A 16,112-nucleotide genomic window follows, 5' to 3' on the forward strand; every position below is an offset into this window, starting at 1 on the left:
TGTCCTGTACCATGTCCACTCTATTGGCACCACTGGGGAGGAAAAGTCCCCCACAGCCCAGGGGGTTAGGAAGAGGTTTTCAATGGAAACCAGGCCAGGCTGTCACGGGGGAGAGGGTTTGTCACACTGCCTGCTTATTTATTTTACACAGTGCGTCGTACATGGGGACCGTTCTATTACAGGTGGCAAATGCACTTACAAATGCGCGAAACGTGTGCTAAAGAAAGTATGGGAGCAGAAGTGATTTTCTAGATGCACTCCAAGCAATGTAATAAAAAAAGCTTCACAGGTTAAAGTGACAGCTGCAACAAAAACAGTCCTGATGTCATCTCACTCGTGATTTATTTGAGCAAGTACAAATAAGGCTAAGGCATGCAGTATATTAGGATAACAACTGAAAACTCTACAAAAGAGGTGGTGATAAACGGATAGGAGTTTGGACTTTGGTATGATTTGTAAAGTGCACATCTTAAAGAGTTTTCTGCTTCTCAAGCACATATTTTATACAATGAAATAGACAGAATGCTGTCTTCTTATACATGTAACACAAAAATGTAATGTTAACACATTTCTCTCTGTTGGATTAATTTTCTGGTATGTATTGTCTCCCTCCATTGTGTAGCCTGGCTCAGGCTTCCCAGACGTTCAACAACATTTTTATTTCAATGGGGACAATGCCAAGATCCTATCGTTTGCAGCAAGTGACAGAGGGAAAGTAAACAGTTAAAACCCATCTGTGTCTCCAACAATAAAACAGTTGTAATATAGACCCTATGTGTGTAAAGCAGTATACACACAAAATAGCTATATAATATATGCTTCCAAATCTTATATTTAAACATATTTCATTATACACAGCTTCATGATTATATTCCTTTATGCTACTGTATCCTATGCTGCATAATCATATGCTGTCCTAGGCCATCCTTCATTCTAGAAAGCTAAATGTCACATTAGGTATATTTACCTTTCTGTAAATAGCAAATATTGTTCCAATTGATGCCAAGCAGTCTATGTTAGAGGAACCATCAAGGGGATCAAAACACACAACATATTTACCCTGAAAGAGAAGGTAAACAAACATTGTTACTTAAAAAAAAAAAAATCACAAAAGATTATAATTTTGTCAGAAATATTAGGCACACAGTTATACAAACAAATGCATCACAACTCAAATTCAAAATCTTTAAAAGTTAAAATTAAACATAGTAACAAAAGAAGAGTTTTTAAAAGTAAGAGGTTCCCCCCACAACATCGCCACACAAGTTATGGTATGGTGTTATATTTTTCTTGACAGACCTTCGGGGAGGAAACTCCCTCTACAGACTAAACCAAGTATTACTAATAGAAAAGACGCACGTTAACAATATAGAACCAAAAGTTGTCCCACTGCCCTGAATTGTGTCTAAGTCCTAACAAGCCCAGTAACCAACCAGTCCCTACTATAGAGTATTTGGGAGTTTGTGGCACAGTGATTAGAATTAGAAAATTTCAATGGATTTACTAGCTGAATAAAGTCTGTATGTTCATCTCATTCATGTGGGCTTCCTCCCATGATCCATAGACATACTGGAAGTTTAATTGGCTTCTAACTAAATTAGGGTATATGTTTCTGTTTTGCCTGTTATTGGAAAATAAGATTGTAAGTTCCACTGGTGCAAGGATTAATGTACCTGAAAAAAGTCTTTGTTTAAGGTTGTGCAATATTATAGCACCATATAAAGGACAATAGTTTGTCAGAAAATGTTGAGTAGCATGCCAATGAAGTATGCATGTAATATTATTGAATGATCATTTCTCCTTTAATGATATGCATTAAGCGGGCAGTAATGTTTATCAACAGTACAAATGTGTAAATGACTCGCACTCTATGGAGTAGTACATTAGTAGAGCACATTAGCTAAGGCAGCAGCGCCACCTCCTGGTTACTGTCAAAAGCACCAACTGGCAAAAGGAAAGTAACAACAACAGCGATCTTTGCGATTGCAAGTCTTTCTAATTCAGAAAAACATATGTAAAAATTTAAACATATGCATGATTTTTGTTAATTCATGCCATTAAAACACAGGAATTTGAAAGGTAATTTTCAGACCTGTAAAATTTTACATACAAAAAAGTTTCATGTGTACCACTGATCCTTGACTTCCAGTTTTTGACAGTTATCAATAGGACTCACTTGAGTTTATTCCTGCAAGACACATTGGACCTCATCTAGAGTCGGACGCAAAGTCTGTTTTAATCGCAAGTGTCCAAGATGCAGGCGGATTTGGTGCTTTCTGCACATGCATGATAGTGTTTTTTTGTTGGATGCGCCTAAAACGGACTTTGCGTCCGACTCTATATGAGGTCCATTGGGTTGATCCTGCTGGACTACAAGTGAGGTATCTAGCTACTGATTTACTTGTACGGAATATTAGAGGTACATTATCTCTAACCTCATTTGGTTATGGCCCAAGGCATTTGGGTGAAAACTACGGATATTGGTGCTAGGTAAAACTAGAAAGCAACTTAAGTCTCAGGTCGTGCCTCAGACATCACGCATTGTATATAAGGTAGGAGAGTGAACATATTTGGAGACGCATGCCTGCTGAGAGAAAATTTTATATATTTCTTACTGATAGACTATATTTATTTTATACATTATACATATATAATGTATTTTATACATTATTTTAACAGATAAAAGGTTGGGACCATAAAGCTCTGCTGCTATGTGAATTAAGGAAAACCACAAAAATTACCATCAAAGAGCAGCCAATCATCCATTTTTATATTGTATTAGAATTCTGGAGACAATTTCTTAAAAAAAAAAAAAGTGTCAGACACCCTGACTATATATACACCTGTATTCCCTGCACCTCCTGATGGCAGGCCCGAGTGAATATGTAACCCAGAAAAATATCAAGTCACTAAGCAAATTAGAAATGTAGAAGTATTAGTAGTAGTAATATTAATAATATTATTATTATTATTATTATTATTAATAATAATAAACATAATAGTCTCAAATGTATCTCAATTCTTTAAGTTACATATTCACCTTTAGGTTTACACTGGACACAACTGCTCAGACAAAGCCTCTGCCAAAAAGCTACAGTTGAAGCAATTGTAGTTGACATTAACTTCTTAAAAAAAAAACAAAAAAAAAAAACAGAATTGCTGGGCCCTAAGGCCAATGTTTATTAAAATGTATTAATATTGTTATTATTTTATTTTTTTAAAGAAAACAATTGATACATTTATTAGTGCCATTTGTGAATTTATACTGCATGCATATGTATGAAAGGTGTGTCTACACTTGTGGTAATTATGGTTGGGGGACTGTAACACAAAATCTTTTGAAATTCTAAGTTGCTTAAGCTGGGTACACACTACAGAAATTTCGACCAACTTTTTATGCCGAGCGATTTTACATGCGATCGATGGTCCGATCTCTCGGTCCACAGACTGCATACACAGTAGCCTTGTTTAGGACGATAAAGGGAAGAGCGGACGTCCCTTTAGCGACTTTTTACAGCCATGTTGTCGTGAGCAATGACTGTAATTTCGTACTCACTGTTGTGGATCGGTCGAAAGTTTATACACACTACACAGCGGAAACAAGATTGGAACGAAAATATTAAACGGTACGACCAACCAAATGAGGCGATAATCGTCCATTTGGGTAGACTTTGTTTGAGCCGATTATTGGACGAAAACAGTGTAGTGTGTACCCAGCTTTACACACTACAAGTTTTTCATCCATGCAGAGTCACCATCTTTTCAGCAGGTAGTTACGAGAGATGAATAGCACAGATCTGAAGGTAAATCGGTAAATTGTGTAAGTGTTTAGGCATAAATCTGCATGATCATCGGGACTTTCAGTTGTTGGTAAAATAGTTACAGAAATTGCATCCGTAGTAATTTTCTGTAGTGTGTACCCAGCTAAACAATGTCTTTTTAGTGGTTTTCTCTGCACTATTTTACAATCGGTTTACTTCTATGTAAAGCTATTATAGTTACAGTGTAAACCCAACACCTTAGCAAAACACAAAATAATGATTAGTAAATAAAAAATTACTAGTTTGAATTTTGCTCTATTTGGTGGAAGTTTGAAGTGCTTATTTAGTACTCTAAAGATTACCTGCAATTACCTATAGATAGTATTTGCAGGCAGGGTTCTCTTTTTTTTGTCTGTTTATTAATAACCAGTTTTACTACTGTGTTTGTTCCAAATTCTAAAGCTCTGGGGAGTATGTTGGTACTATACAAATAAATAGTAACAGTAATAATAATGACAATTCAGAAAATAATAGGACAGTTGCTCAAAAGTTCTTTTTTTCCCCCGTGTTTCCCATGTTTATATTACTTATTTTATTTGTACATTCTACCACAAATAAAAATGTCCACACAACTGATACAATGTATACCATTTACAAAATTCCAAGTGTATACACTTACTTAAGAAAAAAGGGTAAGATGAAAGGGTAGGAAGAGGCAGTGCTGGTTATGGTGTATCGTTTAGCAAACTGCCATCATGTATGTCCATTTACAATTGTTATAGCCAACTTTACATATGTCTGTAGGTGCAATCTTCACAGGGTGCCCAAATAGTAGAACTTTTTTCTTCCCATTCTAAAATTTTGCAGAGGCCTATGGTTAGCCACATTACTAGACAAGCATTGATACGATGTACAGTAATGACTTTCACAAGGAAATATTCTTCTTTGGTTAGAATCTTATCTTTGACCTAAAGTAGTGCTTGCATATCTAACCAGAGCATAGGCAAACAGTGGGGGGTTTCCTAGTGCATGGAAACCCCCTCCAAGCCTGGGGCACTGCAGAATTGAGGTGGCTGGACCCTGCTCCCGCTGCACACAGGTCTGCTTGAAAATGGATAGCTGCGGGCAACAGTAGCGCGCGCAGCATTGCCCATGTATATTATGGGGACAGGAAGAGTTTGAGAGCAGCCACGTCCCCATGCATGCTGGTCACGCCCACTTGCGGCATGGTGTGGAAACCCCCCTCTACAAATGCCCCTGCAGAGCTTCTTGAGAATGGTGCAGTGCCATTAGAAGTGCAAACATCCCCCTAGTATTGCATATCCCAAAGCAATCAGTACATCAATTCTTGGTAATAGGATGTACAGACCCACCTGCACACCCCCACGCCCCCCCCTATTGAGCCCCATTACCCACCACTAACATATCAGACTCATGGAAACCATATAAGCTGCATGATGACCACATTACAGCCTCATCATGCCCCAAGGCACCTTTGCTCAACTCCACACTGGTGTGGTTCTTGAGAGCTGGTTGCTAACAGGAGTAGGCCTTACTCTGTCATTCGTTATAGCTCTTGCATTCCTGTAGTGAACTCCAAACACTTGTAGCCTATAGTGATCTACAGTTTGTTAAAGTTCACTATAAAGTGACACCTTAGTGCTATAGCCAATAAAAGCCAAGAATTCTTTTTCGAAGCAGCAGGTACTTGGCTGTGTCATTTTCTATGCTAATGAGCTTGTGAGTTGAGCTGCTGCCAGAGTTTCTTCATGGTCAGGAGGACTCATGTAGTGGGTGGGAGTAAAAGTGCTGCCCAGTAAGAGATTTATGTTCTGTGTGCACTTATCTGCAAGAGTTCTTATGGCAAAACAAAGCAACAGGTAAACAAAAAATACATATCAGAGTTAAGAGTTTTGCCCTTATTTTAAATGAATAATAAAAAAACAAAAAACTGTCAGCCTCCTGACACATCCACTTTAAAGTCAAAAGTCCCAGTTGTATAAATGGAAGCATTTGAGAGCAGTTCAAGTCCTGCCCATCAACCTCAGAGTACATGTACGAGAAACACATTATTAATGTCTGACTACGACCTCTCAACAGCCATGTTTGATTATCAATTCAGTTTTAGAACACTTTCATGTTTGAATTTTACTCTTTGTAATGCACATACAAGTTTTGTATTTCATAACAGGTTTTCTGGTTTCCTGTAAACTGTACAATACTTTATTACTGACCCTCATTTCTTTTGGGATAATGATGATTTCCTTGTTTTCCTCAGATACTAGAGCACAAGCCCCATAAGAGGATTTCAGCATATTAATCACAAGATCGTTGGATAGAACGTCCAGTTTCTTCACCTCATCACCAGTCACATTCACACTTCCCGCAATACCAAACCTAAATGTGTAAGAAGATCAAATAAGTCAGCAGGTAGACAGATAACATATCCATTTTAATGTTAGGGGCTAACAACTATTAGAATTGAAGAAAAAAAAAAAATCTACATAAAGATTAATTACAGATATCTGTTTCTGAAGGTCAGTCTGCACTGGATAAATTTCTTGTTTTCCAGTTATCTGCTGCATTAACAATCCCGACCTCATATCCTGTCTTCAACTGAGAAAAGATTTGGAATTCTGGGACACTTAACATGAGGAGCATCTGATACAAATGGGGTCCAATGAGAAGGGAACTTCTTTTTCCGATAGATGAGGGGTGTGCTAAAATTAAAAATGTTTGGTGATTTGAGCCTAACAGCTTATCTAATAACTTGGTTTAAATAGGACATACAAGTGGCTGTTCATAGCAATGAGACATTTTATAGTTTCCAACCACCTAACTACCAGGGGCAGACCAAGGTTTTCAAGATTTGTGCCTCTGGACAAAGTGCAATATCCCTATTTTTAAATTAATATTGAGCAACTGCTGGGTAATTTTCTCCAAATCTGCATAGAAGATGCAACTCTTACTTTTTGTTATTATGCAAACATAAGGGTATTTTCCACGTTAACATGTTATTTCTTAAGCAGTTGCCCCTATGTGTAGCAATATGTTGGGAATCTTCTCTGTGGGATTCCCCTCTCCCACCAGTTACCCTGGAAATACCACCACACCAGTGCTTCAGTTCACCAATGCATGAACCAAGAGCATTGTAGTTAATGTAGGAAGTGATGATGGAGAGGAGCTGCAGCCAAACCAACCATATTTCATACACACCTCTTGGAAATCAGGCAATAAATGCTTTGTTTACAGTCCTCCTAAATGACTCTCCCTTTAATATGTTAATATTTATTAAAGGAAATAGTCAAAATATGATAAGATTACATTATAGCTATGCTAGGTAAGCATATCATTATGGGGGGTTTAATGCCCCAAGTTTTGCCAAGTGGGGATTGCACTTCCTATGCTTAAATGCACCTACCTAGCAGCAATGTGCCCCCGGAAATTGTTATTCTTATTTTCCAAAACAGTTGCTTTTATTAATCTAACATGAAGTCCACTGATCAAGTCTGATAGGACATTGTTTGCTTCTTTAGGACTGAGTAAAAATCAGTTTTAATAAAAACACCTGTTTTAGTTGGGTAAATACCCCTGTTGGCCGAATGATGAGGTCTGAGACACCAGCAGTTCCTGACTGACTTACACATTACAATGTCTGTTTCTTTCCGCCAATTTTCTTATAGTATGAACCAAGACACATATGTGCATTGGATATATTACTTATAATTCTTACACAGCCTTCAGTACAGAATATTATTCTAATGAGAATATCAGTGCAAGAACTTAAGAATTGAAACAGAACAGTTAGATCCATTCTCCTGGGCTGCACGTAGAATACACTAAAGCATGTGGTAGGTGGCCTTGGGAATGTCCCTTTAGTTATTTGAATCATTTTAAAAGCCAGTTGATTTCCTTTGACATGCCTCCTATATTTAGGAAATGTAGTGATCAATATAACTCCTTATCCTTTTTGAATAGGCTATGTATAGAGCCTTGACCTGTGGAAGCAAAGTCCCTGCTTCAATAATTCCTGGAATAAATAGCTTGATGCTTATAGAATATGTTTAATTCTTTCTGTAGCCTCTCTACTGTAGGTGCATTGGCCTCCAACCAATTACATCAGATAACTTTTCATGCCAACAACACCACCACATTCTGTAACAGGTGCCATGTTGTTTTCTTTCCTTTTTATTGGAAATGGACTAAGCATATTGATTGTTGTAGTTATAATTGGGATGATAAAGAACCTGACCTTTCACTGTTCCTTGTAGGAAGTTTAGCTCCAAATCCGAACATATTTACAGTGTTAGGTTTCTCCAAAGTAGAGACTTGAATTGTTCTTTAAGATAACATTTAAACAATTATTCTGTCTGGGTTTGTGGACAATAAATGCCAGATGGGTTCTCAGTAAAGATGAGTGGTTTGGATTCTGAGAAATCTGACTGCACTGAATTTTGGGGTACCGAATCGTGACTGGGTTTCTCACTCCAAATGCGAAACTGAAAAATGAGGCAAAACCTAATTTCCGGAAAAATGTAAAATCTCGCTTGTTTTGGATGAAGATCTTCTATATATAGTACTCCCTTCTGTTCTCAGCTGCCATTTTAGAATTGATAGTATGTGGAGAGGTCGTTTGCTGCAATTGTGTGCTCATAAAGTGGTTTGTAGAGGGTCGGACAGGGTGAAAGAGGCAGTTTATTATTCAAATAGCTGTGATAGTACTGCAGAAATATTTATAGATCAGTCTGCTGGAAATGTGTGCTGTTAAAATAATATTGGTCATTCTCACACCCACTTTAACAAACAAATCGTATACATTTTAATGATATTGTGGAGCAGTGTCTGAAGAATTGCAAGGTAACAGTCCCTCCTTTCCCATCTCACTCGGTGTTGAGCTGGTATGGCTGCAGCTGCAAGTACCTCCAACTTCAAGTAGCTTTACTCCATGCTGTCAATCATGGATCAGTCTACAGATCAGGAGCATCCCAGTACTAGTACTTTTTCAACCTCTACTAGTAAAAAAAAAGTCACGTGGGAAAAAAGTGTAAGAAAGCGTTTGTCAGTCTCAAAGAAAAACATCAGCTCTTGATGCAAGGATTAAAAGAAAGGTTACTGATTAATGTGATGAGTTCTCTAAAAAAAAAAAAATGAAACTACATGTATAGCCGCCAGTGACAAAGAGAGGCTCAGACATGGCCGCTTTTTGCTAGTAGTGGTCCTGTAACTGTTCTTACATGTACTAGAATGATCAGCATAAACGAGAAAAAGGAAGAAGTACTGTTAACACATGGCTCTCCGTGGGTGTTAATTAAGGCTTATTAGTTATGATATGTTACTGAATCCACATATGACTAACCAAAGTAAAGGTAATGAAATAAAATAACCTTTTTTTTGCATGTCCATAAAATGTTTCACATTTAAAAAATGATATATTAAAAACAAATTGAGCAGATGGGAGTAAGCAATTCCATAGCAAGTGATGTATTCACTATATCTTACATTATATATAGGGCTCTAATAAACCTGCATAATCCATAATTTTAATAAAGTAGCAGTGGTGTTGGAGGCCTTAGAAACTGGTAAGTAATGTGCTAGAATGCCCATGCAAAAGTGAGTTTCCAAACACGGTCATGCATCTTCTGTAACTTCTCATACACCCCCTTCTCTCTCTGAGTGTAGGTCTGTCACCTCCAAAACAGCCACATCAGTGCATGAAAAGAACATGGAGGCTGAAGTACAACTTGGGCATTCACATAATCCTGAGGAGAGTCAAATGTTATCCATGAATGTTTGATGCGAGTCTGACATTTCTGATTCTGACACTGTAATTATAGAGTCCTTCCAAAATCTATAAACCATTTGGAAATGCAAGGATAAGTAATAAATGATGGTGATGATTTAGACATAGAAATTGAAGATGCTACTTTGGAAGTTGCTAATGTGCAAGAGGATACAGGGGATAATTGTGGATCTGACAATGATGAATGTTTTGTACTTGAACAAGATAATGATGTTGATTATGTCCAATTAAGGCAGTCATCAGTGGTACCACCACATGCCCATAATAAGCACATTGTGATGTCAGGGCTAAAGACCAAAAAATCCACCTATATTCTATCCCTACTCAGACAACATTTATCAAGGATTCTCTAGCCTTTGTGATGCCATATTAAGTAGAGGTAGGGATATTGACCATCTAGGCACCTCCTCCCCATTATTTTACTTAAATTAACTCGCTGCAAATGGTTTACAAAAGTAGGAACATCATGTATAATACTAAGCAGTCCAGCATCAGTTACCAGCTGAATGGATAGATATATCATGCAGTCATCAGCCTCAATACATTAATCAGCAACCTTCTCATTATAAATACGTAGACCATCACCCAGTTTGCAATGCAATTCATGATTCCCAACTAGAATCCTTACATTTTAGGGCTGCTGCTGCTGGGGGTGAAACTTCTATGCAGAAGGGGACCAAGAAGACAAAAATAGTTTTAAACAATAATTGTCTGTAAAACAGTCATTCATCATCATCATCATCATTTATTTATATAGCACCACTAATCCCGCAGAGCTGTACAGAGAACTCATTCACATCAGTCCCTGCTCCATTGGAGCTTACAGTCTAAATTCCCTAACACACACACACACAGAATAGGGTCAATTTTGGTAGCAAACAATTAACCTATCAGTATGTTTTTGGAGTATGGGAGGAAACCAGAGCACCCAGAGGAAACCCACGCAAACATAGGGAGAACATACAAACTCCACACAGATAAGGCCATGGATGGGAATCGAACTCATGACCCAAGTGATGTGAGGCAGAAGTGCTAACCACTAAGCCACCGTGCTGCCCTCGCAAGAGGAAGTATGACAGTCAGCATCCTATTACTGTCTGGAAAAGTAGGACAAGTTACTTGTTCGTAGTTGACACTAATGGGCAAAGAGGCGCAGAGTCTTCCATGACCGGGGTGTTCACCAGGGACCCCCACAAGGAGGTTTGGTCTTAGATGCATGGAATGTGCAGATCCCGAGCTTCGGTGCCAATTGCTAGTGAGGTAGCTGGAGGCCAGGCATAGTCAGAGAAGCGGAGTTCAGAAAAAGGAGCTCCAAATTAAGCAAATATGTGAAGCAGGAGTATAGTCTGGGTAGCCAGGATCAAACCAGGAGATCCACAGAACCAGAATTTCTTGGCAAAGAATAGGTCAGGTACAGGCAAAAGTCAGTAACAGGAAATCCAAATAGAGCAGAACCAGGAGAGTCCAAAGGAACTAGTAATACACAGGAACCAGAAGCAAACCAAGTAGTGATCTAACGTTCTGGCACTGGATCAGTACCAGTGTCTGCCTTAAATAGGCAGCCCAAAGGAGGTATGGGATGTGCATACTGGCAGAGAAGGAGCCAGTCCTGCTGCAAGAAGAGAAAGCGGGGACAGCACCTGACAGTTGCACAAAAGCCATGACAGCCATGTTAGCATTTTAAGAGCATCCAATTTTCCATTAATACATGATGTTTCAGTAGATTGGCTGAGGTCGTGTACACCAAATTCCATTACTCCTGAACCACAATTCTTTAACTGTTCTGGGAGGTTAAACAAAAAAAGTAATTCAGTCCCTAAAAAATGACAAGCGGCACTGGTCAAACAAAAATGACCATGACAGCCCACTGGGTAGGTGTATTGCCTTCAGCAGTAGCATCATCATTATCCTCCTCCTCCTCAAATTTTCAGTATAACAGTGCTAGCACACAATGCCTGGTCATTCACAGACAAGCTACTCTCTGTATTCCTGGCTTCACCAAGAAACATACAGCTGTTAATCTGTTGGAAAAACTCAGGAATGTCATAGCAAAATGGCTCACCTCACTACGACTCTTGGGAGGATCCCCCATTACTGTTAACAGTTCCAACATTATGTGTGTATTACCACTGGGTGAATTTCAACATGTACCATGCGTTGCACAAACAATAAACTTGGTGGTTCAAAATTCCTTACAAAATGAAAGTTTAGTGCCGTTGATGCTGTCTGTGCCCTGTAAAATTTCAGGGCTTTTTTCGGCTTGTAGAACATTGCAGCAGCTGCAAAACAAATATCATCTGCCATGCCACCAACTGAACTAACTAGGGTCAATTTGTTAGCAGCCAATTAACCTACCAGTATGTTTTTGGAGGAAACCGGAGCACCCGGAGGAAACCCGCGCAAATACGGGGAGAACATACAAACTGCTCACAGATTAGCCATGTGTCCCGTATTGTTACTTTACTCCAACACACTGCAAAATCCTTTCAGTTTTTCGCAAGCTACAACAACCATTTGATTTAGAAACTAATTAAGTGAATGCAGACACTGCCAGCCTGAGTCAAATCACCAGAGCAGTAACTTAGAATTTTAGCGCCTGGGGCAAGAAAGACAAATGCCGCCCCCCTAGTTCTCAATTTTAACCAAATTAACTGAAGTATTCCTAAATTGTGCCCACCTTCAGCGTTGCGCCCTGGCCATTTGCCCCTGTCGCACAGCCCTAGTTACGGCCCTGCAAATCACACCCATAATCAAACTACTGGAAAAGCATCTAGACAAGCTGAAGGAGGATATGAAAGTAATCAATCTATTTTACAGTTCAACAACCAAAATGTTTTCTTTTAGTGGGGCCCAAACAAATCAAACACTTCAACCACAAAAGTGGCATTCTCTGTTTCAAATGTGTTTGGTTTGTTAAACTATGTATGTTCTTTTTAATATATAACATACGGGTGGGAGGAAAGGCCAAACGAAAATTCCACACTATTTTACATTATGGGCTTTGCCCACCTTGGTCTATCTTCTTGGCTAAAATGTCTATTGATGCTGCTGCTATCAATCTACTGAGCTTTTATCATTGCCTCTCTACAATGTGTTACACATGTTGTTTAACGTTGAGAACATTACATAAGTCAATCGTCTGTATCAAACCATTTCACTTCTAGGTTCAGTAAACCTTCAAGAATAACAAACATCAAAAACAACTCAAAGTTACATGATTTTTTCTGTTTTACACCATTTTGTTTTAGAACTAAATCTTAAACCAAAACACAGGGCCTGCGCACATCTAAGTTTTAGGCGTTCGCTTAAATCGAGTTTCCAGTAGATTCATTGAATGTTCATTGCCTTAGTCAATGAATACCATGAGCAAACACAGCCAGGGTTATGTAATCCCCCATTCCCAAAACCAAGGGGGTAACTTTATCAAGCTGAGAGTTTCTGGTGGGTATGAAAAGTGGAGATGTTGCCTATAGCAACCAAGCAGATTCTAGTTATCATTTATTTAGTACAGACTACAAAATGATAGCTAGAATCTGATTGGTTGCTGTAGACAACATATCCACTTTTCAACTTGCAGCTTGATAAATTTACCCCCCCCCCCCCCCCCCGAATGTTCAATTTTGCCAGATATCCTTAACCTTTAAAACCACCCCACCATTTACAGTCCTGCTAAATTGTGCGTGCAGACATGGCATTTACAACCACATCATCACCTGCACAATTCTTCAGTTTCACTAGAGCCGGAGAGATAAAATTTGAAAAAGCTACGCAATTTCTTATAGAGAAATGGATGTAGAGAGCCTGATGGCCATCATGTACTTCAGATTGGGATACAATCAGTGGTCGAAGTGGGCTGGTATTTGGTGGTATACGGTACCACTACTTCCCCTACTGCTTTGATTGTAAACTATAAAATTCCATTCTCTTAAATTTCCATTACATTTTCCATACCACCACTTTGACCGCTGGATAAAATAATTTTACTTCTTTAAAATGAGTTACTTTTATATCTTATATTAGTCTACTCATAACATCTAATACATGATTGGTTACTTCTGTACACTGGGATAGGATTGGGTGAAAAGACCAAATCCTGTTTGGTCTGGAACTGTATTCAGGATCAAAAATAGTATTTACCCCTAATACCTTTCAGATGAATGAAAATGTGAATAGTTCAACCTTTTCCTTGCCTATTTCAGTGCCATAAAAGAGTATCCCTGAATAGGATAAGTGTAGTGTTTTGATAGTACTGAAAAGTTAGAATATAGAAGTCATCTAATAATGTGTTTTGTGCCTTTGTGATTGCTTCAAATATAATATAGAAGTAATCTGATAATGTGTATTATACCTTAAGAGTGCTTCACATTTTAATTATAGTTTAAATCAAAGAAATACTGTATGTGTTGAAAAATATTAGGCTTTAGTTTTATTAGCAAGTTTCAAAGACATGCAAGAACTGCAACTATGATTTGTAAAAGTTATGTTCAGTTTCCCAGGACATGTATATATTTCTTTGTTATTTGTAATATTTCCTGATGCAGCCTTTTGTAATTCACACTTGCGCAGTGCTAAAATGTCTATGTGACTGAAACATTATATGTAGACGATGATTTTTCTTGATAAATTCAGAACATATATTACACTCCACCTGTGCATGTATTTATGATCTCTCCGGCCGTGAATGAATTGAATGAAGTTTCTTCTATGTGTGTTCCACTGGTAATATACTTTGGATTTAACAGTACCGATTGGATGGTTGTCAGCGAGCCACAGCAGTGGTCCATTCATTGCTTTAAAAAAAACACTACACTAAAATGTGTATTCATTTAAAGTAATCCAAGTTGTCAAGTCCTGGATAAGTGATCATAATGACTGCTGACAGGAATGAGTTACTCGGGAACTGCGGTGTTCCAGATATGGTTCTCCTTCTTGCGTGGAGTGACTTAATCCTTAAAATAAAAAGATTAAAAAAAAAACTGAAGTTTGTTATAAATAATTAAATCAGTAATTCCATGAAAAAACTGTTTGTTTTTTAAACATATATCAGTGTTGCAGGCTATAAGAAGCATCTTATTTTTCCTTTAGATTGCCATTAATAATGTGAAAGTGTTTTAAGACTACCATGGCAACAACAGTCACATGGCATATGAATATGATACTGAGCAAAGAGGCTTTGGCACGCCCCTTTGAGCTCTATTGTAATTGCGATATTCTCCCCCCCTGCCATTACATGATATGCTGAGAGCCGTGACCCTGTGGAAGCCATTATTGTTTGCCCTCCAGATAGGCATTGAAAAGGAGATAAAGATTTGTAGGAGGACAGTAAACAAGGACTTTTCAGATGCACAGATGCATGCATAAAAACGTACTTAACATGCTATTTAAACGGATAAAAAACTATGTGGGATTGCAGCTTTAAACAATTTTCTCCTGACTGGGTAACCTGTACATAGAGAATATTAGAAGTTAGCTCAGCTACCCTTACTACCTTGGTGGTAAAATTACAATCCAGGGGTGCAAAGTAGTTTATTATTTTGCACATAAGTTAAATACTGGCTGTTTTGTCATGTATCACACAAATACTTAATAGCTTTATTTTTACACTGATATTTAAAAAGTTGATTTAGAACATGCCCTTCCCCAAATATAAATCTGTACCCACATTTTAAATTTACCTCCCCCCTCCAATGTAACATGTTTTTGCCCAGGTGCAAAGCTACTCCATTTTATGCTTTACTCTTCTTAATGACTCAGCCCCTTTGACTTTAACTACTAATTGTGTTGGACCTACACTGGGTGTCTCCTATTTGTCTGTCCATTCAATTCTCTCCTCTGCTGTAATGCAGCTTGTTGTCAAAGCAATCTAGGGAAAAGGTCACAGCTTCAGGATACAGTGGAAAGACAAACAGGATGCAGTGACTGTATGAATAAAGAAAATGTATTTAAAAATTGTGCTGCATAGCAAAATAAAATATATTCCGAAAAGACCAGTTAAAACAGCTGTGTAATATTATATGTAGTCATTTAGCACAAAACCATACCTATTTATCAATTAGGGAAAAGTCCTAAACCTAGCGAAACCCATCCCTTTCAGTTATAGCTTTTGCTGGGTCTAACCAGGAAAGCTTCCCATTTTGTTGCCTATTTAATATGGACGGAAAGTACCAGCGCTGTCCTCCTATCACTATTGCCATCGCAGGATGGCGATAGCAGAGGCTCCCCACAGGACAAAATGCTTTACCATTTAAATATCCAAATATAATACTTTATTAAAATGTATTTAAATAGCCCATGCCTGGGCATCCAGTACCAGCGAGCATATGTGAGCCGGCTCATCAGTCAGACAATCTTAGAATTTTCTTTCTAAATTAATTATTTATATTAATGGAATAGTGAGTCCTCTTAGGAAAGGAAGTTCTATATACACTCTACTAGAGAATATACTGTATATAGAAAATGGTTATTGGTAGGATAGGAAGTATATTTGCAAAACAAGACGTTGTGAGCTATATTGCAAATTTAATCCCTAAAGACAAAACTCTATGGGGCAG

At 38.1% G+C, this 16,112-nt stretch overlaps 1 protein-coding gene across 1 annotated transcript in view; it reads right to left on the reverse strand.

Annotated features, from left to right (window-relative positions):
- LOC142108204 (fructose-1,6-bisphosphatase isozyme 2) overlaps nucleotides 1–16,112 on the reverse strand; it is a 48,220-nt gene that overhangs the window by 20,886 nt on the left and 11,222 nt on the right. The window contains exons 2-3 of the mRNA XM_075191837.1: nucleotides 5,996–6,158; nucleotides 968–1,060 (exon numbers count right to left, since the gene is read on the reverse strand). Of these exons, the coding sequence (XP_075047938.1) occupies nucleotides 968–1,060; nucleotides 5,996–6,158 (256 nt within the window). The remainder of the gene's footprint in view (nucleotides 1–967; nucleotides 1,061–5,995; nucleotides 6,159–16,112) is intronic.

Source organism: Mixophyes fleayi, chromosome 1 (assembly GCF_038048845.1).
Source record: "Mixophyes fleayi isolate aMixFle1 chromosome 1, aMixFle1.hap1, whole genome shotgun sequence".
NCBI lineage: Eukaryota > Metazoa > Chordata > Amphibia > Anura > Limnodynastidae > Mixophyes > Mixophyes fleayi.